The sequence below is a fragment of the Salmo trutta genome, chromosome 15 (assembly GCF_901001165.1).
Source record: "Salmo trutta chromosome 15, fSalTru1.1, whole genome shotgun sequence".
NCBI lineage: Eukaryota > Metazoa > Chordata > Actinopteri > Salmoniformes > Salmonidae > Salmo > Salmo trutta.
The window spans coordinates 4123333-4147929 of NC_042971.1; the positions used below are offsets into that span (position 1 = coordinate 4123333).

Consider the following 24597-nt stretch of genomic DNA (forward strand, 5'->3'; position numbering starts at 1 on the left):
TGTGTGTCCAGTGTGTGTGTGTGTTCAGTGTGTGTGTGTGTTCAGTGTGTGTGTGTGTTCAGTGTGTGTGTGTGTGTGTTCAGTGTGTGTGTCCAGTGTGTGTGTGTCCAGTGTGTGTGTGTATGTCCAGAGTGTGTGTGTGTGTGTGTTTCAGTGTGTGTGTGTGTGTGTTTCAGTGTGTGTGTGTTTCAGAGTGTGTGTGTGTGAGTATGTGCCCAGTGTATGTGTGTGTGTGTGTCCAGTGTGTGTGTTTGTTTCAGTGTGTGAGTATGTGCCCAGTGTGTGTGTGTGTGTTCAGTGTGTGTGTCCAGTGTGTGTGTATCCAGTGTGTGTGTGTGTCGTGTGTGTGTGTGTGTGTGTGTGAGTGTTGTGTGTCCAGTGTGTCTGTGTGTGAGTGTGTGTGTGTGTGAGTGTGTGTGTGTGTGTGTCCAGTGTGTGTATGTGTCCAGTGTGTGTGTGTCGTGTTTGTGTGTGTGAGTGTGTCGTGTGTCGTGCGTGTGAGTGTGTGTGTGTCCAGTGTGTGTGTTGAGAGTGTGTGTGTGTCCAGTGTGTGTGTGTGTGTGTCCAGTGTGTGTGTGTCCAGTGTGTGTGTGTGTCGTGTGTGTGTGTGTGTGAGTGTTGTGTGTCCAGTGTGTCTGTGTGTGAGTGTGTGTGTGCGTCCAGTGTGTGTGTGTGTCGTGTTTGTGTGTGTGTGAGTGTGTCGTGTGTCGTGCGTGTGAGTGTGTGTGTGTGTCCAGTGTGTGTGTTGAGAGTGTGTGTGTGTGTGTCCAGTGTGTGTGTGTGTGTGTGTGTGTGTGTGTGTGTGTGTGTGTGTGTGTGTGTCCAGTTATTATTTCAGGGACACTGAGCCAACATCATCAACTCTAAACCCTGGGTAGAGGGGCTCAGTGAATGTGGAGGTGAATGTGATCAGGTGGGTCAGTGTGTTAGAGGAGGCTCTATAGAAGGACAGAGTGCCGGCTGGCCAGTCCAGATACACTCCTACTCTGGAGGAGCTGGAGGAGGGGACGTCTATGGTAGTGTCATTATTATTATGCCTGGCATAGTAACTGTTGTCAGAGCAGAACAGACACCAGGACTTGTCATTGTATCCAAGACCACAGTCCTCACCCCATCCTCTCCTGTTGATTCCTTTATATGTCACTCCTATAACAGCCCCTCCACTCCACTCTACCTCCCAGTAACAGCGCCCAGTCAGACCCTCTCTACACAGCACCTGGACACAGTCCTCAAATCTCTCTGGGTGATCAGGATACGGCTGCTTCTCTCTCCTCCATGTCACCTTTCTGTTCTCCTCAGACAGAGAGAGGTGTCTGTTTACTGTGTTTGGGTCCAGTGTGAGATCACAGACATCTGATGGATGAAACCAGACACAATATTAGAAATCATCATCATTCACATTAGAATGTTAACTCACTTTTCACTAATTCATTTAATGGAGATGTTTCTAGGTATCAAAAGGAGAAGTTAAGGTAACTTGAGACGTGTTGAATGATCATATGTTATACTGTATGGTAATATAAAACACACTTATTCCCATTAATTACACACACACACACACACACACACACACACACACACACACACACACACACACACACACACACACACACACACACACACACACACACACATTGTCAAAGCAACTCTTTGTAAAAGTTGGTGTCCCTGATTTCTGCTTCTGTAGAACTACAGATGATATTTAACATGACCAAGTCAGTAATGATGGTGGTCTTTGACTTAACTTCAATTAAGACTTATTCTTAGTCATATTCTTCACAGCAGTCAACACTCACATTTTCTAAGTCCAGGTTTCATTCTGTTCTCTCCACCATGTTCCACACTGTAGCGGTAAGCAGAAAAACACACAGTCATTGAGTGATACACCTAAACTCACACAGGACACACACACACACACACACACACACAGGACACACACACACACACACACACACACACACACACACACACACACACACACACACACACACACACACACACACACACACACACACACACACACACACAGTCAGCATATGTTCATATCAAAACTTTGTCCAAGTGGTGGTCAGAATGTTTGTCTTAACTAGCCTGATAAGTCAAACATGTCTGATATGAACATTGACATAAACCCTCTACATACTTGAGTTTCTCCAGTCTGAAGTGTGGATCCTCCAGTCGAGCAGAGAGCAGTCTGACTCCTGAGTCTCCTGGGTGATTGTTACTCAGGTCCAGCTCTCTCAGGTGTGAGGGGTTTGACCTCAGAGCTGAGACCAGAGAAGCACAGCCTTCCTCTGTGACTAGACAGCCTGACAGCCTGCAAAGTGTCAAATCATATTAAAATCACACTGATATTCTTTGGTGGTGAAAATAGTAGCAGTATATTTCTTCAACATATTCAGATATATCAGTCATGAAACATGCCATATCTATTCATAAATTAATGTATCATAATATAAATTACAAATTATCAAGGTTTTGCCTGCAGATAGAAACATGTATAGTACAAATATTTGAGTAGACTGACCAGACCAGTTTAAAAGCAGTATCAGTCAAAAGACAGACAGTGAGGTATCAGATTTAGATTGTATTGAGTATACAGTCCACACCATATCTATTTTGACAGTGAAGAGAACATTTTAAATGTGGCTCTAAACTCCAACATTTTGGATTTGAGGTCAAATGTTTCATATGAGGTGACAGTATATAATGTCACCTTTTATTTGAGGATATTTTCATACATTTCTGTTTCACCATTTAGAAAAATGAAAGCACTTTATGTATCTAGTCCCCCTATTTAAAGAAGTCATAAGTATTCTGACCAATTCATTTATATCGTATTAAAGTAGTCAAAATATTAGTGTTTGGTTGTAAACTAGTTGGTTGCATTTGCAGTTTGTTTTGGTTGTGTTTTGCCCAATAATAAAATGGTGGATGATGACTGGATAATTTTCTGTCTAAGTGAGTAGATAACATGTTTCTAAACACTACTAAATCAATCCTGATGATAACATGATTAATACAAATCATGAATGAATCATGAATAATAATGAGTGAGAAAGTTACAGAGGCTACAACAAAACATGCTAACCTCTCACCATTACCAATAACAGAGGCTACAACAAAACATGCTAACCTCTCACCATTACCAATAACAGAGACTACAACAAAACATGCTAACCTCTCACCATTACCAATAACAGAGGCTACAACAAAACATGCTAACCTCTCACCATTACCAATAACAGAGACTACAACAAAACATGCTAACCTCTCACCATTACCAATAACAGAGGATACAACAAAACATGCTAACCTCTCACCATTACCAATAACAGAGGATACAACAAAACATGCTAACCTCTCACCATTATCAATAACAGAGGCTACAACAAAACATGCTAACCTCTCACCATTACCAATAACAGAGGCTACAACAAAACATGCTAACCTCTCACCATTACCAATAACAGAGGCTACAACAAAACATGCTAACCTCTCACCATTACCAATAACAGAGGATACAACAAAACATGCTAACCTCTCACCATTACCAATAACAGAGGCTACAACAAAACATGCTAACCTCTCACCATTACCAATAACAGAGGATACAACAAAACATGCTAACCTCTCACCATTACCAATAACAGAGGATACAACAAAACATGCTAACCTCTCACCATTACCAATAACAGAGGCTACAACAAAACATGCTAACCTCTCACCATTACCAATAACAGAGACTACAACAAAACATGCTAACCTCTCACCATTACCAATAACAGAGGTTAGCATTTATTCTGATCTTTGTGCCTCTATAACTTTGTTATTCGTTATTATTCACTATTCATATTTAAACAGTAACACAGATATGTATGAAAATACCCTCAAATAAAAGGTGACATTCTGTACTGTCACCTAATATGAAACATCTCAAATCCAAAATGCTGGAGCATAGCACCAAATGTAAAACTGTAAGCTTCACTGTCCAAACACATATGGTGTTGACTATGTGTGTCTGGTAAACACATGTGGATCTGGTGAACAGTTATCACTTGTTGACCAACTACAGGAATACTGACCTCAGAGTCTCCAGTTTACAGTGGGGATTCCCCAGTCCAGCAGAGAGCAGCTCCACTCCTGAATCCTTCAGGTCATTGTTACTCAGGTCCAGCTCTCTCAGGTGTGAGGGGTTTGACCTCAGAGCTGAACTGAGAACTGAGACCAGAGAAGCACAGCCTTCCTCTGTGACTAGACAGCCTGACAGCCTGCAAAGAGTCAAATCATATTAAAACCACACTGCTATTCTTTGGTGGTGAAAATAGTGGCAGTATATTTTTTCTACATATTCAGATACATCAGTGTCCTGAAACCTGCCACAATCTATTCATAAATTAATGAATGTATAATTATTATAAAAGATCACACTATTAATTGTAGAGAGAGAAATGTATAGTACAAATATGAGTAGACTGACCAGACCAGTTTAAAAGCAGTATCAGTCAAAAGACAGACAGTGAGGTATCAGGTTTAGATTGTATTGAGTATACAGTCCACACCATATCTATTTTGACAGTGAAGATAACATTTTAAATGTGGCTCTAAACTCCAACATTTTGGATTTCAGATCAAATGTTTCATATGAGGTGACAGTATATAATGTCACCTTTTATTTGAGGATATTTTCATACATATCTGTTTCACCATTTAGAAAAATGAAAGCACTTTATGTATCTAGTCCCCCTATTTGAAATGGTCATAGTCAAACGTTTAGTATTTGGTCTGATATTCCTTGAACACAATGATTACATTTTAAGCTTGTGACTCAAACTCGTTGATTGCACTTGCAGTTTCTTTTGGTTGTGTTTTGGTTGTGTTTTGGTTGTGTTTTGCCAAATATTAAAATGGTGGATTGTGACTGGAGTAATTTTCTGTCTAAGTGAGTAGATAACATGTTTCTAAACACTACTAAATGAACCCTGATGATAACATGATTAATACAAATCAAGAATGAATCATGAATAATAATGAGAGAGAAAGTTAGAGGCTAAAGCAAAACATGCTAACCTCTCACCATTACCAATAACAGAGGCTACAACAAAACATGCTAACCTCTCACCATTACCAATAACAGAGAATATAACAAAACATGCTAACCTCTCACCATTACCAATAACAGAGGCTAAAACAAAACATGCTAACCTCTCACCATTACCAATAACAGAGACTACAACAAAACATGCTAACCTCCCACCATTACCAATAACAGAGGCTACAACAAAACATGCTAACTTCTCACCATTACCAATAACAGAGGCTACAACAAAACATGCTAACTTCTCACCATTACCAATAACAGAGGCTACAACAAAACATGCTAACCTCTCACCATTACCAATAACAGAGGCTACAACAAAACATGCTAACTTCTCACCATTACCAATAACAGAGGCTACAACAAAACATGCTAACCTCTCACCATTACCAATAACAGAGGCTACAACAAAACATGCTAACCTCTCACCATTACCAATAACAGAGGATACAACAAAACACTTGTTGACCAACTACAGGAATACTGACCTCAGAGTCTCCAGTCTGCAGTGGGGATCCTCCAGTCCAGCAGAGAGCAGCTCCACTCCTGAATCCTTCAGGTCATTGTTACTCAGATCCAGCTCTCTCAGGTGTGAGGGGTTTGACCTCAGAGCTGAGACCAGAAAAGCACAGCCTTCCTCTGTGACTAGACAGCCTGACAGCCTGCAAAGAGTCAAATCATATTAAAATCACACAGCTATTCTTTGGTGGTGAAAATAGTAGCAGTATATTTCTTCAACATATTCAGATATATCAGTCATGAAACCTGCGATATCTATTCAGAAATGAATGTATCATATTATAAATGACAAATTATCAACGTTTTGCCTGCAGATAGAAACATGTATAGTACAAATATTTTAGTAGACTGACCAGACCAGTTTAAAAGCAGTATCAGTCAAAAGACAGACAGTGAGGTATCAGATTTAGATTGTATTGAGTATACAGTCCACACCATATCTATTTTGACAGTGAAGATAACATTTTAAATGTGGCTCTAAACTCCAACTTTTTGGATTTCAGATCAACTGTTTCATATGAGGTGACAGTATATAATGTCACCTTTTATTTGAGGATATTTTCATACATTTCTGTTTCACCATTTAGAAAAATCAAAGCACTTTATGTATCTAGTCCCCCTATTTAAAGAAGTCATATGTTTTCTGACCAATTCACTCATAGTGGCTTAAAGTAGTCACAAGTTGAGTATTTGTTCCGATATTCCTTTAACGCAGCGACTACATCAAGCTTGTGACTCAAACTCGTTGATTGATTTTGCAGTTTGTTTTGGTTGTGTTTTGGGTTGTGCCCAAAATTAAAATGGTGGATGGTGTAACGTCTGCTTCCAGCTCACACTCTCAAACACGTAGATCCCCTGAACGCAGCTCACTCTCCAGATCCCAGTCACCTGAATTCTGATCACCTGTTCACACACCTGTATGTCATTATCAAACTCTATTTAGTTCAGTTCTTTGCACCCCCATCATTGTGAAGTGTTGTTTGTTTTGTGACACAAGGCTATTCGGAGCGCTGCATTTCCCGTAATTTACTCCTCCCGTGAATGAAAGTTTTTGCCTGCCTCATTAATGATGCCTTTTGCCGTTTCCCTGCCTGTACTGTTGCCTTTTTGGACCCCGTGTGTATGACCTTCTGCCTGCCCCTGGACCCAGCTACCTGCCTCCTCCTGTGGTCCTTTACAATAAACACCTGCTGAGCCCTGCGCTTGAAACCAGCTCTCTGTCTCCCATCGTGTTCATTACAGATGGTGACTGGAGTCATTTTATTTACAAGTGAGTAGATAACATGTTTCTAAACACTACTAAAAGCATCCTGATGATGCCATGATTAAGAAAAATCATGAATGAATCATGAATAATAATGAGTGAGAAAGTTACAGAAGCTACAACAAAACATGCTAACCTCTCACCTTTACCAATAACAGAGGCTACAACAAAACATGCTAACATATCACCATTACCAATAACAGAGGCTACAACAAAACAGCTAACCTCTCACCATTACCAATAACAAGAGGCTACAACAAAACATGCTAACCTCTCACCATTACCAATAACAGAGGCTACAACAAAACATGCTAACCTCTCACCATTACCAATAACAGAGACTACAACAAAACATGCTAACCTCTCACCATTACCAATAACAGAGGCTACAACAAAACATGCTAACCTCTCACCATTACCAATAACAGAGGCTACAACAAAACATGCTAACCTCTCACCATTACGAATAACAGAGGCTACAACAAAACATGCTAACCTCTCACCATTACCAATAACAGAGGCTACAACAAAACATGCTAACCTCTCACTATTACCAATAAAAGAGGATACAACAAAACATGCTAACCTCTCACCATTACCAGTAAGAGACTACAACAAAACATGCTAACCTCTCACCATTACCAATAACAGAGGCTACAACAAAACATGCTAATCTCTCACCATTACCAATAACAAAGACTACAACAAAACATGCTAACCTCTCACCATTACCAATAACAGAGGATACAACAAAACATACTAACCTCTCACCATTACCAATAACAGAGGCTACAACAAAACATGCTAACCTCTCACCATTACCAATAACAGAGGCTACAACAAAACATGCTAACCTCACCATTACCAATAACAGAGACTACAACAAAACATGCTAACCTCTCACCATTACCAATAACAGAGGCTACAACAAAACATGCTAACCTCTCACCATTACCAATAACAGAGGCTACAACAAAACATGCTAACCTCTCACCATTACCAATAACAGAGGAAAAAACAAAAATGCTAACCTCTCACCATTACCAATAACAGAAGCTACAACAAAACATGCTAACCTCTCACCATTACCAATAACAGAGACTACAACAAAACATGCTAACCTCTCACCATTACCAATAACAGAGACTACAACAAAACATGCTAACCTCTCACCATTACCAATAACAGAGGCTAATACAAAACATGCTAACCTCTCACCATTACCAATACCAGAGGCTACAACAAAACATGCTAACCTCTCACCATTACCAATAACAGAGGCTACAACAAAACATGCTAATCTCTCACCATTACCAATAACAGAGGATACAACAAAACATGCTAACCTCTCACTATTACCAATAACAGAGGCTACAACAAAACATGCTAACCTCTCACCATTACCAATAACAGAGGCTACAACAAAACATGCTAACCTCTCACCATTACCAATAACAGAGACTAAAACAAAACATGCTGACCTCTCACCATTACCAATAACAGAGGCTACAACAAAACATGCTAACCTCTCACCATTACCAATAACAGAGGCTACAACAAAACATGCTAACCTCTCACCATTACCAATAACAGAGACTACAACAAAACATACTAACCTCTCACCATTACCAATAACAGAGACTAAAACAAAACATGCTAACCTCTCACCATTACCAATAACAGAGACAACAACAAAACATCATCCAAAACACAACCAAGACCAACTGCAAATGAATTCAACAAGTTAGTAGAATCACAAGCCTCACTGCAGGTGTCAGGAATCGCTTCCTGAGTCTGTTTCTGCCTGACTGTTTTCTGTTTGGTGTCTAAGGGTGCGTTCAGAAACCTATCTGGTTGCCAGGCGACGAAGTTAGGCGGGAGTCCTAGTGATTACCCGCACCTGCATCTCATCAACCTTCTGCACACCTGGTCCTGATCATCACCTCTTCATAAGCCCTGAGCTGACATCCATTCCCTGCTGGATCGTTAGCAACGAACAGTATGTTGTGCCAGCGTATCAGCCTCATGTTTCCTGAGCTAGTCTTGTTGTTTTGTTCTTGTTACTGTTAATTACACAGACTACCAATAAATACTCACCTTCATTTTACTCACCTTGTCCTGGTCTGCTTCTGGGTCTTAGAGAAATGTGACAGCAGGCATGGAATATGGGACAACATGCTAAACTTATGACTACTTTAATACACTATAAGTAATATGTCCGAATAATTACGACTTTTTCAAATGGGAGAACTACATGCATAAAGTACTTTCATATCTGATAATACTGACCTCAGAGTCTCCAGTTTACAGTGGGGATCCTACAGTCCAGCAGAGAGCAGCTTCACTCCTAAATCCTTCAGTTCATTGTTACTCAGATCCAGCTCTCTCAGGTGTGAGGGGTTTGACTCCAGAGCTGAGACCAGAGAAGCACAGCCTTCCTCTGTGACTCCACAGCCTGACAGCCTGCAAAGAGTCAAATCATATTAAAATCACACTGCTATTCTTTGGAGACAAAGAGATCATGACTTCAAACACATTGTTAATTTAGTGTAGAAGGACAATGGCAGATGCATTTGGTTAATTCTCCCAAAAAACATATAGATTCTTCTTCTGTCTCCTAGAGTTGTATGGTCATATTGTTATACTAATGTGAAAATCAATGCATTTATTCAATGTTTTCAATATAATATTATACACATATTATAATACATATTTTTCTTTAACCTGAATATTTCTTCCTGATGATTAGTTTTTATATGTCATTTTATGTACTCACAGAAATGCACTGGAGGCTTTGAACACTGGCACTAGCCTCAGAAGACCTTCCTCTGATCTGGAGTATTTCTTCAGGTCAAACACATCCAGCTCCTTTTCTGAAGTCAGCAACACAAAGACCAGAGCTGACCACTGTGCAGGTGACAGGTTGGGTTTTGAGAGACTTCCTGAGCTCAGGTAGCTTTGGATCTCCTCCACTAGAGAATGGTCATTCAGTTCATTCAGACAGTGGAACAGATTGATGCTCCTCTCTGGAGAGAGATTCTCCCTGATCTTCTTCTTGATGTAATTGACTGTTTCTTCATGGCTCTGTGAGCTGCTTCTTGTCTTTGTCAGTAGACCTCGTAAGTGCTTCTGATTGGACTCCAGTGAGAGTCCCAGAAGGAAGCGGAGGAACAGGTCCAGGTTTCCCATCTCACTTCGTAAGGCTTTATCCACAGCACTCTTGTAGACAGTAACTTCAGACTTGTCTCTGTACAGCAGAGAAAATATACTGGACTTTGTTTGCTGTTTGTCCATGAGATTCTCATTGTTGTTGATGAATGAGAGGAACACATACACAGCAGCCAGAAACTCCTGAATGCTCAGATGTACAAAGCAGTACACCTTGTCCTGGTACAGCCCACATTCCTCTTTAAAGATCTGTGTGCACAATCCTGAGTACACAGAGCATTCATTGACATCAATGCCTGCCTCTTTCAGGTCTTTTTTATAGAAAATCAGATTGCCCTTCACTAGCTGTTGAAAAGCCAGTTTTCCCAGTGACAGAATGCTCTCGTTATTCCAGTGTGGACCTGTCTCTTCTTTCCCAAGATACTTTTCATTCTTCTGTTTGGTATGAAACACCACAAGGTGTGTGTACATCTCAGTCAGAGTCTTGGGCATCTCTTCTGTCTTATGTTTCAGCATGTGTTCAAGGACTGTTGCAGAAATCCAACAGAAGACTGGAATGTGGCACATGATGTGGAGGCTCCTTGATGTCTTTATGTGTGAGATGATTCTGCTGGCCAGGTCCTCATCACTGAATCTCTTCCTGAAGTACTCCTCCTTCTGTGGGTCATTGAACCCTCGTACCTCTGTCACCTGGTCAACACACCCTGAAGGGATCTTATTGGCTGCTGCAGGTCGGGTAGTTATCCAGAGGAGAGCAGAGGGAAGCAGATTTCCCTTGATGAGATTTGTCAGCAGAACATCCACTGAGGTTGACTCTGTGACGTCACAACAGATCTTGTTCTTCTGGAAGTCTAGGGGCAGTCGGCACTCATCCAGACCATCAAAGATGAACACAACTTTGTACTTGTCGTAGTTGGAGATTCTTGATTGTTTGGTTTCCATTGAGAACTGATAGAGAAGTTCAATCAAAGTGTGTTTGTCCCCTTTCATCAAATTCAGCTCCCGAAAAGGGAATGAAAACACAAATTGAACATCCTGATTTGCTTTTCCTTCAGCCCAGTCCAGAATGAACTTCTGCACAGAGACTGTTTTTCCAATGCCAGCGACTCCCTTTGTCAGCACAGTTCTGATAAGTTTGTCTTGTCCAGTTAAGGGTTTGAAGATGTCGTTACATTTGATTGCAGTCTCTGGTCTTGCTTGTTTCCTGGTTGTTGTCTCAATCTGTCTCAGCTCATGTTCGTTATTGACCTCTCCTGTTCCTCCCTCTGTGATGTAGAGCTCTGTGTAGATCTTATTGAGAAGTGTTGGGTTTCCTTGTTTAGCGATCCCCTCAAATACACATTGAAACTTCTTCTTTAGATTAGATTTGAGTTCACGTTGGCAAATCACAGCAAGCTCATCTGAATCTAGAAATAACACAGAGGATATTAATATTACGTCTGTTTTAATAACTACAGTATTATAGGACTGTTATAACATTTTAAATTATAATCATTTATTCTCTTATCTGACTGTATAAATGTGTAAATGTTTTCATAATGCATTACAGACTGGTGTGACTGATTATATTATTATTGGTATTATTAATGTTGTCTCTCTCTCTCCTCTGTCTCTCCTCTGTCTCTCAATTCAATTCGCTTTATTGGCATGACGGAGCAATGTACATATTGCCAACCTTACAATATGAAAATAGTAAGAATCAAAATTGTCAATGGGATTGGTTGGTTGGTCTGTCAGACACTGTCCCTCAACTTATGGCAGGCAGCAATGTAGTGCGCTGCCAACCCACAGCTCTCTGCGTCCTCCCCCAACAGGACGGGTAGCCTTCTCTCATCAGAGAAGTCTTTGAAACCTTGAATAAGGGTTTCAAATTTGGGGAAATTACACTCTCTAATTGTTTTATATTTTTTACATTTTGTCAGGAAATGCAGCTCCGTCTCAGGTTCTACTGTTGTGCAGTGGTTGCACAGCCTTTCCTCTACAGGGAGCCAGGTTTTCCTGTGTCTCTCTCTCTCTGTCTCTCTCTCTGTGGCTCTCCCTGTGGCTCTCTCTGTGGCTCTCCTCTCTCCTCTGGCTCTCCTCTCTCCTCTGGCTCTCCTCTTGCTCTCCTCTCTCTCTCTCTCTCTCTAAATTAATCACCACAACACATCCCTGCTGCTACTTGATGAGGTCACTAGGTGTTGTGTTAAGGCTGCTACAATATCATTGAGTTACACAGCTACTTTAGCTGTACTTTAGCTACAGCTTTTAAATGTTTTAAAACAGCATTCAACATGAGGCAGACAGATCTTACAGTTCTCCAGTGTGTCAGCAAGCTCCTTCTGGTTCATTTTCCTCAGGACGTGCAGTGTGATCTTCAGAGCCCCCTCTCTGGCACTGCTCTCCTGCTTCTCATCTTCAGCATCCACCACTTCCTCATCCTGCTTCTGACTCTCAAAGCCTTCTGGGAGTTCTGGACTAAGAATCCTCTTGAACATCTTCAGCTCGTTCTTCACAAATGTCATAATTTTCTCTTCAAGCAACTGAAATAAATCAAGTAAATAAGTTAAGCAAGAGAATAAATGCTTTCTCATTAACACATTAATGAATGATTGACAGATCAACTTTACTTGAGGTAAACAAAAACAAATGTACATAACAGGATCACATACACTGAATATGGAGTCCAGGTCTGTTTGATGACTCTGGGAAGACTGACCACTGAGAATCTCTGACTCTGATCTCTCCTGTTGGTTTCTGTAGACAAAACATGAGATTACAGTACACACACACACACACACACACACACACACACACACACACACACACACACACACACACACACACACACACAGAGAGAGGGAACGATGTGTTTGTTTAATATTGTTTTAGGGCTATATAAATGGATAAAAGGATTAGCCTGTGGATTATGAAAACAACAAAAAGAAATGAGAAAATGGGAGAGGAGAAATGACTAGAGACAGTGTTGTTTAACTCACTGACCATGACCCATGAGTTCTTCTTACCTTTGTTCAGTAGAAAAGTCTCCCTCTCTAAACACTATAGGATGCTTCATAGACTGGTTACTCTTCATGGACACACAGCTGGGAACAGGGGAGGCTGGTCTCTCCTGCTTGATTGGTCTTCAACACAACAGAGACAAACATTACATCTCTCATCTACTCTGATCTCAGATGGGAAACATAAGAAGAGTTTCATTCCAAAACGCAACATATCACTTTACAGAAATGAGCTTTTATTGTTTAAAGAAATTATGTATTAATTATTACATCTCTCACAGACAAGGATTTGTTTAAAATCTATCACTTGATGGTTTCATTTCAGAGAGACAAAAATCATGTTTTTTTATGCAAAATGCTATATATCTCCCTCACTCTCAAATGTGACCGACCGGCTCAATTTGGTAATTAACTAAATAACTACATATATAGTGATTTTGGTTTATGTCAGTTTAATTGTTTGTTATGGTATAAGTGGTTATTTTATGATTGTAAGTGATAAATTAACTAGTAATTCTCAGTAATTACTACTTTAGTAAGGAATAACACATTTTTCAGCACTACTGCAGTTGTTACATAATTCCAATAGATGGGAGCATAAGACCACAAATTAAATTTCAGAAGATTAGATTAGTTTTCTCCCTGGATACACCACCACTCCCCACGCTACTTTCTGTCCCTTTACACACTGCTAACGCAAGAGGAAGGACTGAAAAAGCATTTAACAGATTACTGTAAAGTAATATTATTATGATTCAATGTTTAGTAATATAACGATGATTCATGTTTATTATTACCTGTTTTTATGCTCATGTTTTACACTTCATTAATATAACAATTATCAATAAGCCTGAACATTAATTCAGTCATCTCTGGTCTAGAAAAACGTATTTTCCCAGTACATTCATCAACCAGCATCCACCTGCTCTGCCTCTCGCACATGAAGTCAACTCAGCCCCGCTAAACAGCTGGTGTCTTCACTTCACTCTCACTCGCCTTCTCAAGGGGCATGTCGAGGTAAATTTACTAACCAGGAGGGTTGAATTATGTCATTTATTGGTGGGCTGGAAGACGCGCTCTTGTCTTTTCTATTCCGAGGTTGTTTACTCCCAATATCAGATATTAAGATGATGTTTTACAATGTATGTACTACTGATTATCTACCCGGGGTTCAATACCTCACTATTTTTACCTCACTATTTACACCTCACTATTCAATACCTCACTATTTACACCTCACTATTTACACCTCACTATTTACACCTCACTATTCAATACCTCACTATTCACACCTCACTATTCAATACCTCACTATTTTTACCTCACTATTCAATACCTCACTATTCAATACCTCACTATTCAATACCTCACTATTCAATACCTCACTATTTACACCTCACTATTCAACACCTCACTATTCACACCTCACTATTCAATACCTCACTATTCAATACCTCACTATTTACACCTCACTATTCAATACCTCACTATTCAATACCTCACTATTCAATACCTCACTATTCACACCTCACTATTCAATACCTCACTATTTACACCTCACTATTCAACACCTCACTATTTACACCTCACTATTTACACCTCACTATTCAATACCTCACTATTCAATACCTCACTATTCAACACCTCACTATTTACACCTCACTATTCAATACCTCACTATTTACACCTCACTATTTACTACCTCACTATTCAATACCTCACTATTTACACCTCACTATTTACACCTCACTATTCAATACCTCACTATTTACACCTCACTATTCAATACCTCACTATTCAATACCTCACTATTTACACCTCACTATTCAACACCTCACTATTTACACCTCACTATTCAACACCTCACTATTCACACCTCACTATTCAATACCTCACTATTCAATACCTCACTATTCAATACCTCACTATTCAATACCTCACTATTTTTACCTCACTATTCAATACCTCACTATTCAATACCTCACTATTTACACCTCACTATTTACACCTCACTATTTACACCTCACTATTCAATACCTCACTATTTACACCTCACTATTCAATACCTCACTATTCAACACCTCACTATTCACACCTCACTATTCAATACCTCACTATTCAATACCTCACTATTCAATACCTCACTATTCAATACCTCACTATTCAATACCTCACTATTTACACCTCACTATTCAATACCTCACTATTTACACCTCACTATTCAATACCTCACTATTTACACCTCACTATTCAATACCTCACTATTCAATACCTCACTATTCAATACCTCACTATTCAATACCTCACTATTCAATACCTCACTATTCAATACCTCACTATTTACACCTCACTATTTACACCTCACTATTCAATACCTCACTATTCAATACCTCACTATTTACACCTCACTATTTACACCTCACTATTCAATACCTCACTATTTACACCTCACTATTCAATACCTCACTATTCAATACCTCACTATTTACACCTCACTATTCAATACCTCACTATTCAATACCTCACTATTTACACCTCACTATTCAATACCTCACTATTCAATACCTCACTATTCAATACCTCACTATTCAATACCTCACTATTTACACCTCACTATTCAATACCTCACTATTCAATACCTCACTATTTACACCTCACTATTCAATACCTCACTATTTACACCTCACTATTCAATACCTCACTATTTACACCTCACTATTCAATACCTCACTATTTACACCTCACTATTCAATACCTCACTATTTACACCTCACTATTCAATACCTCACTATTCAATACCTCAATATTCAATACCTCACTATTTACACCTCACTATTCAATACCTCACTATTTACACCTCACTATTCAATACCTCACTATTCAATACCTCACTATTCAATACCTCACTATTCAATACCTCACTATTCAATACCTCACTATTTACACCTCACTATTTAATACCTCACTATTTACACCTCACTATTTACACCTCACTATTCAATACCTCACTATTCAATACCTCACTATTCAATACCTCACTATTCAATACCTCACTATTTTTACCTCACTATTCAATACCTCACTATTTACACCTCACTATTTACACCTCACTATTCAATACCTCACTATTTACACCTCACTATTTACACCTCACTATTCAATACCTCACTATTTACACCTCACTATTCAATACCTCACTATTCAATACCTCACTATTTACACCTCACTATTCAATACCTCACTATTCAATACCTCACTATTCAATACCTCACTATTTACACCTCACTATTCAATACCTCACTATTTACACCTCACTGTTCAATACCTCACTATTTACACCTCACTATTCAATACCTCACTATTCAATACCTCACTATTCAATACCTCACTATTTACACCTCACTATTCAATACCTCACTATTTACACCTCACTATTTAATACCTCACTATTTACACCTCACTATTTACACCTCACTATTCAATACCTCACTATTCAATACCTCACTATTCAATACCTCACTATTCAATACCTCACTATTTTTACCTCACTATTCAATACCTCACTATTTACACCTCACTATTTACACCTCACTATTCAATACCTCACTATTTACACCTCACTATTTACACCTCACTATTCAATACCTCACTATTTACACCTCACTATTCAATACCTCACTATTCAATACCTCACTATTTACACCTCACTATTCAATACCTCACTATTCAATACCTCACTATTCAATACCTCACTATTCAATACCTCACTATTTACACCTCACTATTCAATACCTCACTATTTACACCTCACTATTCAATACCTCACTATTTACACCTCACTATTTACACCTCACTATTCAATACCTCACTATTTACACCTCACTATTCAATACCTCACTATTCAATACCTCACTATTTACACCTCACTATTCAATACCTCACTATTCAATACCTCACTATTTACACCTCACTATTTACACCTTACTATTCAATACCTCACTATTCAATACCTCACTATTCAATACCTCACTATTTACACCTCACTATTCAATACCTCACTATTTACACCTCACTATTCAATACCTCACTATTCACACCTCACTATTCAATACCTCACTATTTACACCTCACTATTCAATACCTCACTATTCAATACCTCACTATTCAACACCTCACTATTTACACCTCACTATTCAATACCTCACTATTCAATACCTCACTATTTACACCTCACTATTCAATACCTCACTATTCAATACCTCACTATTTACACCTCACTATTCAATACCTCACTATTTACACCTCACTATTCAACACCTCACTATTCACACCTCACTATTCAATACCTCACTATTCAATACCTCACTATTCAACACCTCACTATTCAATACCTCACTATTCAATACCTCACTATTCAATACCTCACTATTCAATACCTCACTATTTACACCTCACTATTTACACCTCACTATTCAATACCTCACTATTTACACCTCACTATTTACACCTCACTATTTACACCTCAGTATTCAATACCTCACTATTCAATACCTCACTATTCACACCTCACTATTCAATACCTCACTATTTACACCTCACTATTCAATACCTCACTATTCAATACCTCACTATTTACACCTCACTATTCAATACCTCACTATTCAATACCTCACTATTCACACCTCACTATTCAATACCTCACTATTCAATACCTCACTATTTACACCTCACTATTCAATACCTCACTATTTACACCTCACTATTCAACACCTCACTATTCACACCTCACTATTCAATACCTCACTATTTACACCTCACTATTCAATACCTCACTATTCAATACCTCACTATTCAATACCTCACTATTTACACCTCACTATTCAATACCTCACTATTCAATACCTCACTATTTACACCTCACTATTCAATACCTCACTATTTACACCTCACTATTCAATACCTCACTATTCAATACCTCACTATTCAATACCTCACTATTTACACCTCACTATTCAATACCTCACTATTCAATACCTCACTATTCAACACCTCACTATTCAATACCTCACTATTCAATACCTCACTATTCAATACCTCACTATTCAATACCTCACTATTTACACCTCACTATTCAATACCTCACTATTTACACCTCACTATTCAATACCTCACTATTCAATACCTCACTATTTACACCTCACTATTCACACCTCACTATTCAATACCTCACTATTCAATACCTCACTATTCACTACCTCACTATTCAATACCTCACTATTCAATACCTCACTATTCAATACCTCACTATTCAATACCTCACTATTCAATACCTCACTATTTACACCTCACTATTTACACCTCACTATTCAATACCTCACTATTTACACCTCACTATTTACACCTCACTATTCAATACCTCACTATTCAATACCTCACTATTCAATACCTCACTATTTACACCTCACTATTTACACCTCACTATTCAATACCTCACTATTCAATACCTCACTATTTACACCTCACTATTCAATACCTCACTATTCAATACCTCACTATTCAATACCTCACTATTTTTACCTCACTATTTACACCTCACTATTCAATACCTCACTATTCAATACCTCACTATTTACACCTCACTATTCAATACCTCACTATTCAATACCTCACTATTCAATACCTCACTATTTTTACCTCACTATTTACACCTCACTATTCAATACCTCACTATTTACACCTCACTATTTTTACCTCACTATTCAATACCTCACTATTTACACCTCACTATTCAATACCTCACTATTCAATACCTCACTATTTTTACCTCACTATTTTTACCTCACTATTTTTACCTCACTATTTACACCTCACTATTCAATACCTCACTATTTACACCTCACTATTCAATACCTCACTATTCAATACCTCACTATTCAATACCTCACTATTTTTACCTCACTATTCAATACCTCACTATTTACACCTCACTATTCAATACCTCACTATTTACACCTCACTATTCAATACCTCACTATTCAATACCTCACTATTCAATACCTCACTATTCAATACCTCACTATTCAATACCTCACTATTTACACCTCACTATTTACACCTCACTATTCAATACCTCACTATTCAATACCTCACTATTCAATACCTCACTATTTACACCTCACTATTTACACCTCACTATTCAATACCTCACTATTCAATACCTCACTATTTACACCTCACTATTCAATACCTCACTATTCAATACCTCACTATTCAATACCTCACTATTTTTACCTCACTATTTACACCTCACTATTCAATACCTCACTATTCAATACCTCACTATTTACACCTCACTATTCAATACCTCACTATTCAATACCTCACTATTCAATACCTCACTATTTTTACCTCACTATTTACACCTCACTATTCAATACCTCACTATTTACACCTCACTATTTTTACCTCACTATTCAATACCTCACTATTTACACCTCACTATTCAATACCTCACTATTCAATACCTCACTATTTTTACCTCACTATTTTTACCTCACTATTTACACCTCACTATTCAATACCTCACTATTTACACCTCACTATTCAATACCTCACTATTCAATACCTCACTATTCAATACCTCACTATTTTTACCTCACTATTCAATACCTCACTATTTACACCTCACTATTCAATACCTCACTATTTACACCTCACTATTCAATACCTCACTATTCAATACCTCACTATTCAATACCTCACTATTCAATACCTCACTATTCAATACCTCACTATTTACACCTCACTATTTACACCTCACTATTCAATACCTCACTATTTACACCTCACTATTCAATACCTCACTATTCAATACCTCACTATTCAATACCTCACTATTCAATACCTCACTATTTTTACCTCACTATTCAATACCTCACTATTCAATACCTCACTATTTACACCTCACTATTCAATACCTCACTATTCAACACCTCACTATTCAATACCTCACTATTCAATACCTCACTATTCAATACCTCACTATTCAATACCTCACTATTTACACCTCACTATTCAATACCTCACTATTCAATACCTCACTATTCAATACCTCACTATTTACACCTCACTATTCAATACCTCACTATTCAATACCTCACTATTCAACACCTCACTATTTACACCTCACTATTTACACCTCACTATTCAATACCTCACTATTCAATACCTCACTATTCAACACCTCACTATTTACACCTCACTATTTACACCTCACTATTTACACCTCACTATTCAATACCTCACTATTCAATACCTCACTATTCAACACCTCACTATTCAATACCTCACTATTTACACCTCACTATTTACACCTCACTATTCAATACCTCACTATTCAATACCTCACTATTCAATACCTCACTATTTTTACCTCACTATTCAATACCTCACTATTCAATACCTCACTATTCAATACCTCACTATTTACACCTCACTATTCAATACCTCACTATTCAATACCTCACTATTTACACCTCACTATTCAATACCTCACTATTCAATACCTCACTATTTACACCTCACTATTCAATACCTCACTATTTTTGTTTCTCTCCCTAAAGCAACACAGCCCTAATAGGATATATATAACTAACTAAAGTAATGAGTGACCATTTCAGAAAATCATGGGACATATAGTCTGTGGTTGCATGCTATTTTATGTCAATCATATTGCTGCTTGTAGCCTATAACTGATGCTTCGTGGTCTTATGCTGCCATCTATTGGAAATATTTAGCAATTAAAAGTTATTAATTTACTTACAGACATTGGTGAGGCAGCTGAGAATTAAAATAAACGGAATGTGTCCAGCCTACTGAGGCGCCCCGAAAATAATATTCAAAAGATTGGTCCTTGGACACAGAGGGGTTAAACACTAAAGTGACCGTCCATCTAGTGAAGAGAGGAGAACAGGACAGAGGTAGCCAGCATCCGTCAACGAGAGAGAAGGAGAACTACGATGCTACTAATTAGTAACTAGCTAGCTTACCGAGCTGTACCGACTAGCTAGGCTAGCTAGCAGGTCGTTCGTCTGTCCCTCGTCTCGATGACGAATCCGGTGAAACACAAAATGAAACGAGGATAGAGAGTGAAAAGGATCTGGCTACACTCATACTGTCCCTGACCGTAAAGCAAAAAGATAATTGAACAATAAACTTCAGCGTTTCAACACTGTAACAAACTCTGTCGTTATTCCCCAAAATCACCTCAGCCCACTCTGCGCGTAACCGGACAATATGTTTGGCGCCACAATGTACGTGGACGCGGACAGTTCTGTACGTGGACGCGGACAGTTCTGTACGTGGACGCGGACAGTTCTGTACGTGGACGCGGACAGTTCTATACGTGGACGCGGACAGTTCTGTACGTGGACGCGGATAGTTCTGTACGTGGACGCGGACAGTTCTGTATGTGGACGCGGACAGTTCTGTACGGGGACGCGGGAAGGTCCAGAACGCGGACATGAGCAGTGCAACACAATCAACTAAACCCAGTCTTTACAGTAGGTTACATTAGTAATATTAATTTTTTATTATTATGTAAAACAAACATCATAAGTTTTTTATAACAATATTTTGAGATCTGGGCCCATGTCCACAAAGCGTCTCAGAGAAGAAAATTGGTCGAATAAGTGCTGAGAATAAAGACATTTTACACTTCTGGGTATAAATTAAAGATATGCATGAAGTCTCTAGTCCCACCTAGTCGGCAGATATTTAGGACACATCGTGAGCTGTCCTAAGTAGTTAAGAGTTAACAGCAGGTGTCTTGATAATACTATAGAATAATGCAGTGAGTCAGTGGTTCCTGAGCCACATGTAATTGCTTTGTAGTAGTTAAAAATAATGTTTTATATTTCTATATGATTAATCCATTAATAATATATGTCTTGTGCTTTTGGCAATGATTTATGTATAATACTTATGTATAACAAGTGATACCATGTATGTCTCCAAAGCATTTTTTCTTCATTTTGGCAGATTCATTTATGCTTATTTCTGAAGATTAACTCAGGTTTTCGCCCAGCGGCTAAGGAGTTGGAGATGTGGCAGGAGTTGGACCTGTGGCTGAAAGGTGGCTGGTTTATATCCCGGGCCGGGCGCTGGTAAAAACAGGAGGAATTGATCTGACCACTGGAGGGCTGCTGGGTTCACATCCTCTAAACATTCACCTTTCGTTGATCAGAACTCTAGAGGTTCTTCTTCACTGAACCCAAATATATATCACTTTTAGTGGTTCCATATATTAAGGAAGTGATAGAAGCCTTTTTGGTTCTATAAGGAACCTTCTTTTCTAAGAGTGTATAATAAACACGTTTTTATTTTGATTATTTAATTATCTACATCATGTTATTTCAAGATATCCCTTTGGAGCGCAACATTACGTTGTTAAAAAATAATCCTAAATTGGGCGTGGCTATAAATTAGGCAAATTGAAGGCATCTCGGGCGTAATATGTGTTCGATGAAAATGAACATTGTATGCAACGTTGTAGGCAACATTATTGTCAAGGGACTTGATGCCTACTATGCTAAAGCTATTTAGAGTTGTTAAACGGGTGTGAAGAGTGTGTTGATATAACGGGAATATTGTCAAAATTCTTATTGTAACAACGATCAGAATTGGTAAAGAAAATATGCATTCCATTATATTAGGCAATAATTAAGAGCAGGCAAAGTGGTCGTGTCATGTGAAAATTCTATCAAATGTGTTACATTGCAACGAGTACAGTCAGGGTGCCGTGGAGCCCCTGCAGTACCTCCACAGACCCCGGATTGAGAACCCCTGATTTAGCAGATGCTCTTATCCAGAGAGATTTACAATAAGTGCATTCATCTTAAGATAGCTATTTATTATAGAAATAAACATAATTCATTCTTCATAAAATTGTCATCTTACCTCTTAGCTTTGGTGTCATGTCCCCCAGAGAGATCCGTTTTAGAGGCAGGGCCCCCCTCCTCTCTCTCCCCAGAGAGACTCATTTTAGAGGCAGGGCCCCCCTCCTCTCTCTCCCCAGAGAGACTCATTTTAGAGAACTGTCCCCTAAACAGAGATCCAGCATGTTATTTGTGGTTAACACAGTGACAACTAAACAGAGATCCAGCATGTTGGTTGTGGTTAACACAGTGACAACTAAACAGAGATCCAGCATGTTGGTTGTGGTCAACACAGTGACAACTAAACAGAGATCCAGCATGTTGGTTGTGGTTAACACAGTGACAACTAAACAGAGATCCAGCATGTTGGTTGTGGTTAACACAGTGACAACTAGTTCTTGAATGTCAATTGTTCTCTTATATTCATTATCTCTTAGAAATAAAACATTTACTAACAGATACATCCATACAGTCAGGTGATTTAATGCATCACATGAACATGTCGTGACTGATATTTTTCATCTTTTCTCCATGTAATTTAACTAATAATAATAATAATGTCTCACTTTCTCTTTTAATAATTTCTCTCATTCTAGTGTGTTGCTTTGTTCAACAGGTGTGATATTATTATGCTGTTACTGAATTCAGTTCATAATATCAATGTTAATAAAAGTATGTTCAGTGGTTTCAAACCAAATTACACAGGAAGCAGGAGATCATTGTAATTTTGAAAACAAATTTTACGATATTTTGAAAGACGATTTACAACTTATACATAAAAATATACAAATTGTAAAATAACCACAATATACGAATATATGAACAATGTGTTTTTGAATTTGACTTGCCTACGCCCAGTTAGCGCCATATTGTATGATTGAACTGTCACATAACTGTCCCAGGTGAAATGGACTTTTAGATCTGAGTGTTTTACTGTCAGTCACTATACTAAAATAACACCATACATTTAATTTCTCTACACACTTTACAATAATCACTGGGAAGATTCTTACCTTGTAGCCTGAATTCACAACCAGAACATGTCAAGTAATTGAGATATTTTCCATTGTGCTGAGAGAGCAGCTTCCTGATGACAAGTGGCTCTGTATCTATGTTCTAGGTACAGTTGATCTTTGGATGCAATAATATCTGGTCAAAGTCTAGTGACACAACACCATAGTATATCATAAACATAACAGCAGTTGGCCAGTAAAGGCCATGACATACTATAAAACAGGGTTTGTCAACTAGATTTGGCTTCGGGTGTCACGGTTGTCATAGAGAGGAATGGACCAAAGTGCAGCGTGATTATCGTTCCACATATTTTATTGAACTGTGAAACTATGCAATACATACACATAATCTAAAGAACAAAAAACAACAAACCGTGATGCAGAGGTGAAACATACACTACTCAAAAACAATCTCCCACAAACCCAGGTGGGAGAAACACCTACTTAAGTATGATCTCCAATTAGAGACAATGATGACGAGCTTCCTCTAATTGGAGATCATCCCAAACAAAACCCAACATAGAAATACAAAACTAGAAAACAACATAGAAAAACTAAACTAGAAAACCCCCCTGTCACGCCCTGACCTACTGTACCATAG

General features: G+C 38.5%; 1 protein-coding gene and 1 long non-coding RNA gene across 3 annotated transcripts; both read right to left on the bottom strand.

The window, feature by feature from the left end:
* Positions 1-795: 795 nt before the first annotated feature.
* On the bottom strand, positions 796-12562 carry LOC115149586 (NLR family CARD domain-containing protein 3-like; the record flags this gene model as incomplete). The annotated part of the gene is made up of 5 exons (XM_029692541.1): positions 796-1342; positions 4136-4271; positions 5587-5760; positions 9658-11449; positions 12343-12562. Coding segments are annotated over 5 exons (2835 nt in total), but the record flags the coding sequence as incomplete, so codon positions are not given.
* Positions 12563-12736: 174 nt separating this feature from the next.
* LOC115149693 (uncharacterized) lies at positions 12737-23050 on the bottom strand. 2 transcript variants are annotated; one of them, XR_003866948.1, is made up of 3 exons: positions 22822-23050; positions 13055-13171; positions 12737-12785 (listed from the first exon to the last, which is right to left on the bottom strand). It is a non-coding gene; the product is annotated as an uncharacterized LOC115149693 (long non-coding RNA). The 2 variants fall into 2 exon arrangements; XR_003866947.1 differs by having other exon boundaries at positions 23006-23032.
* Between the last annotated feature and the right edge of the window lie 1547 nt (positions 23051-24597).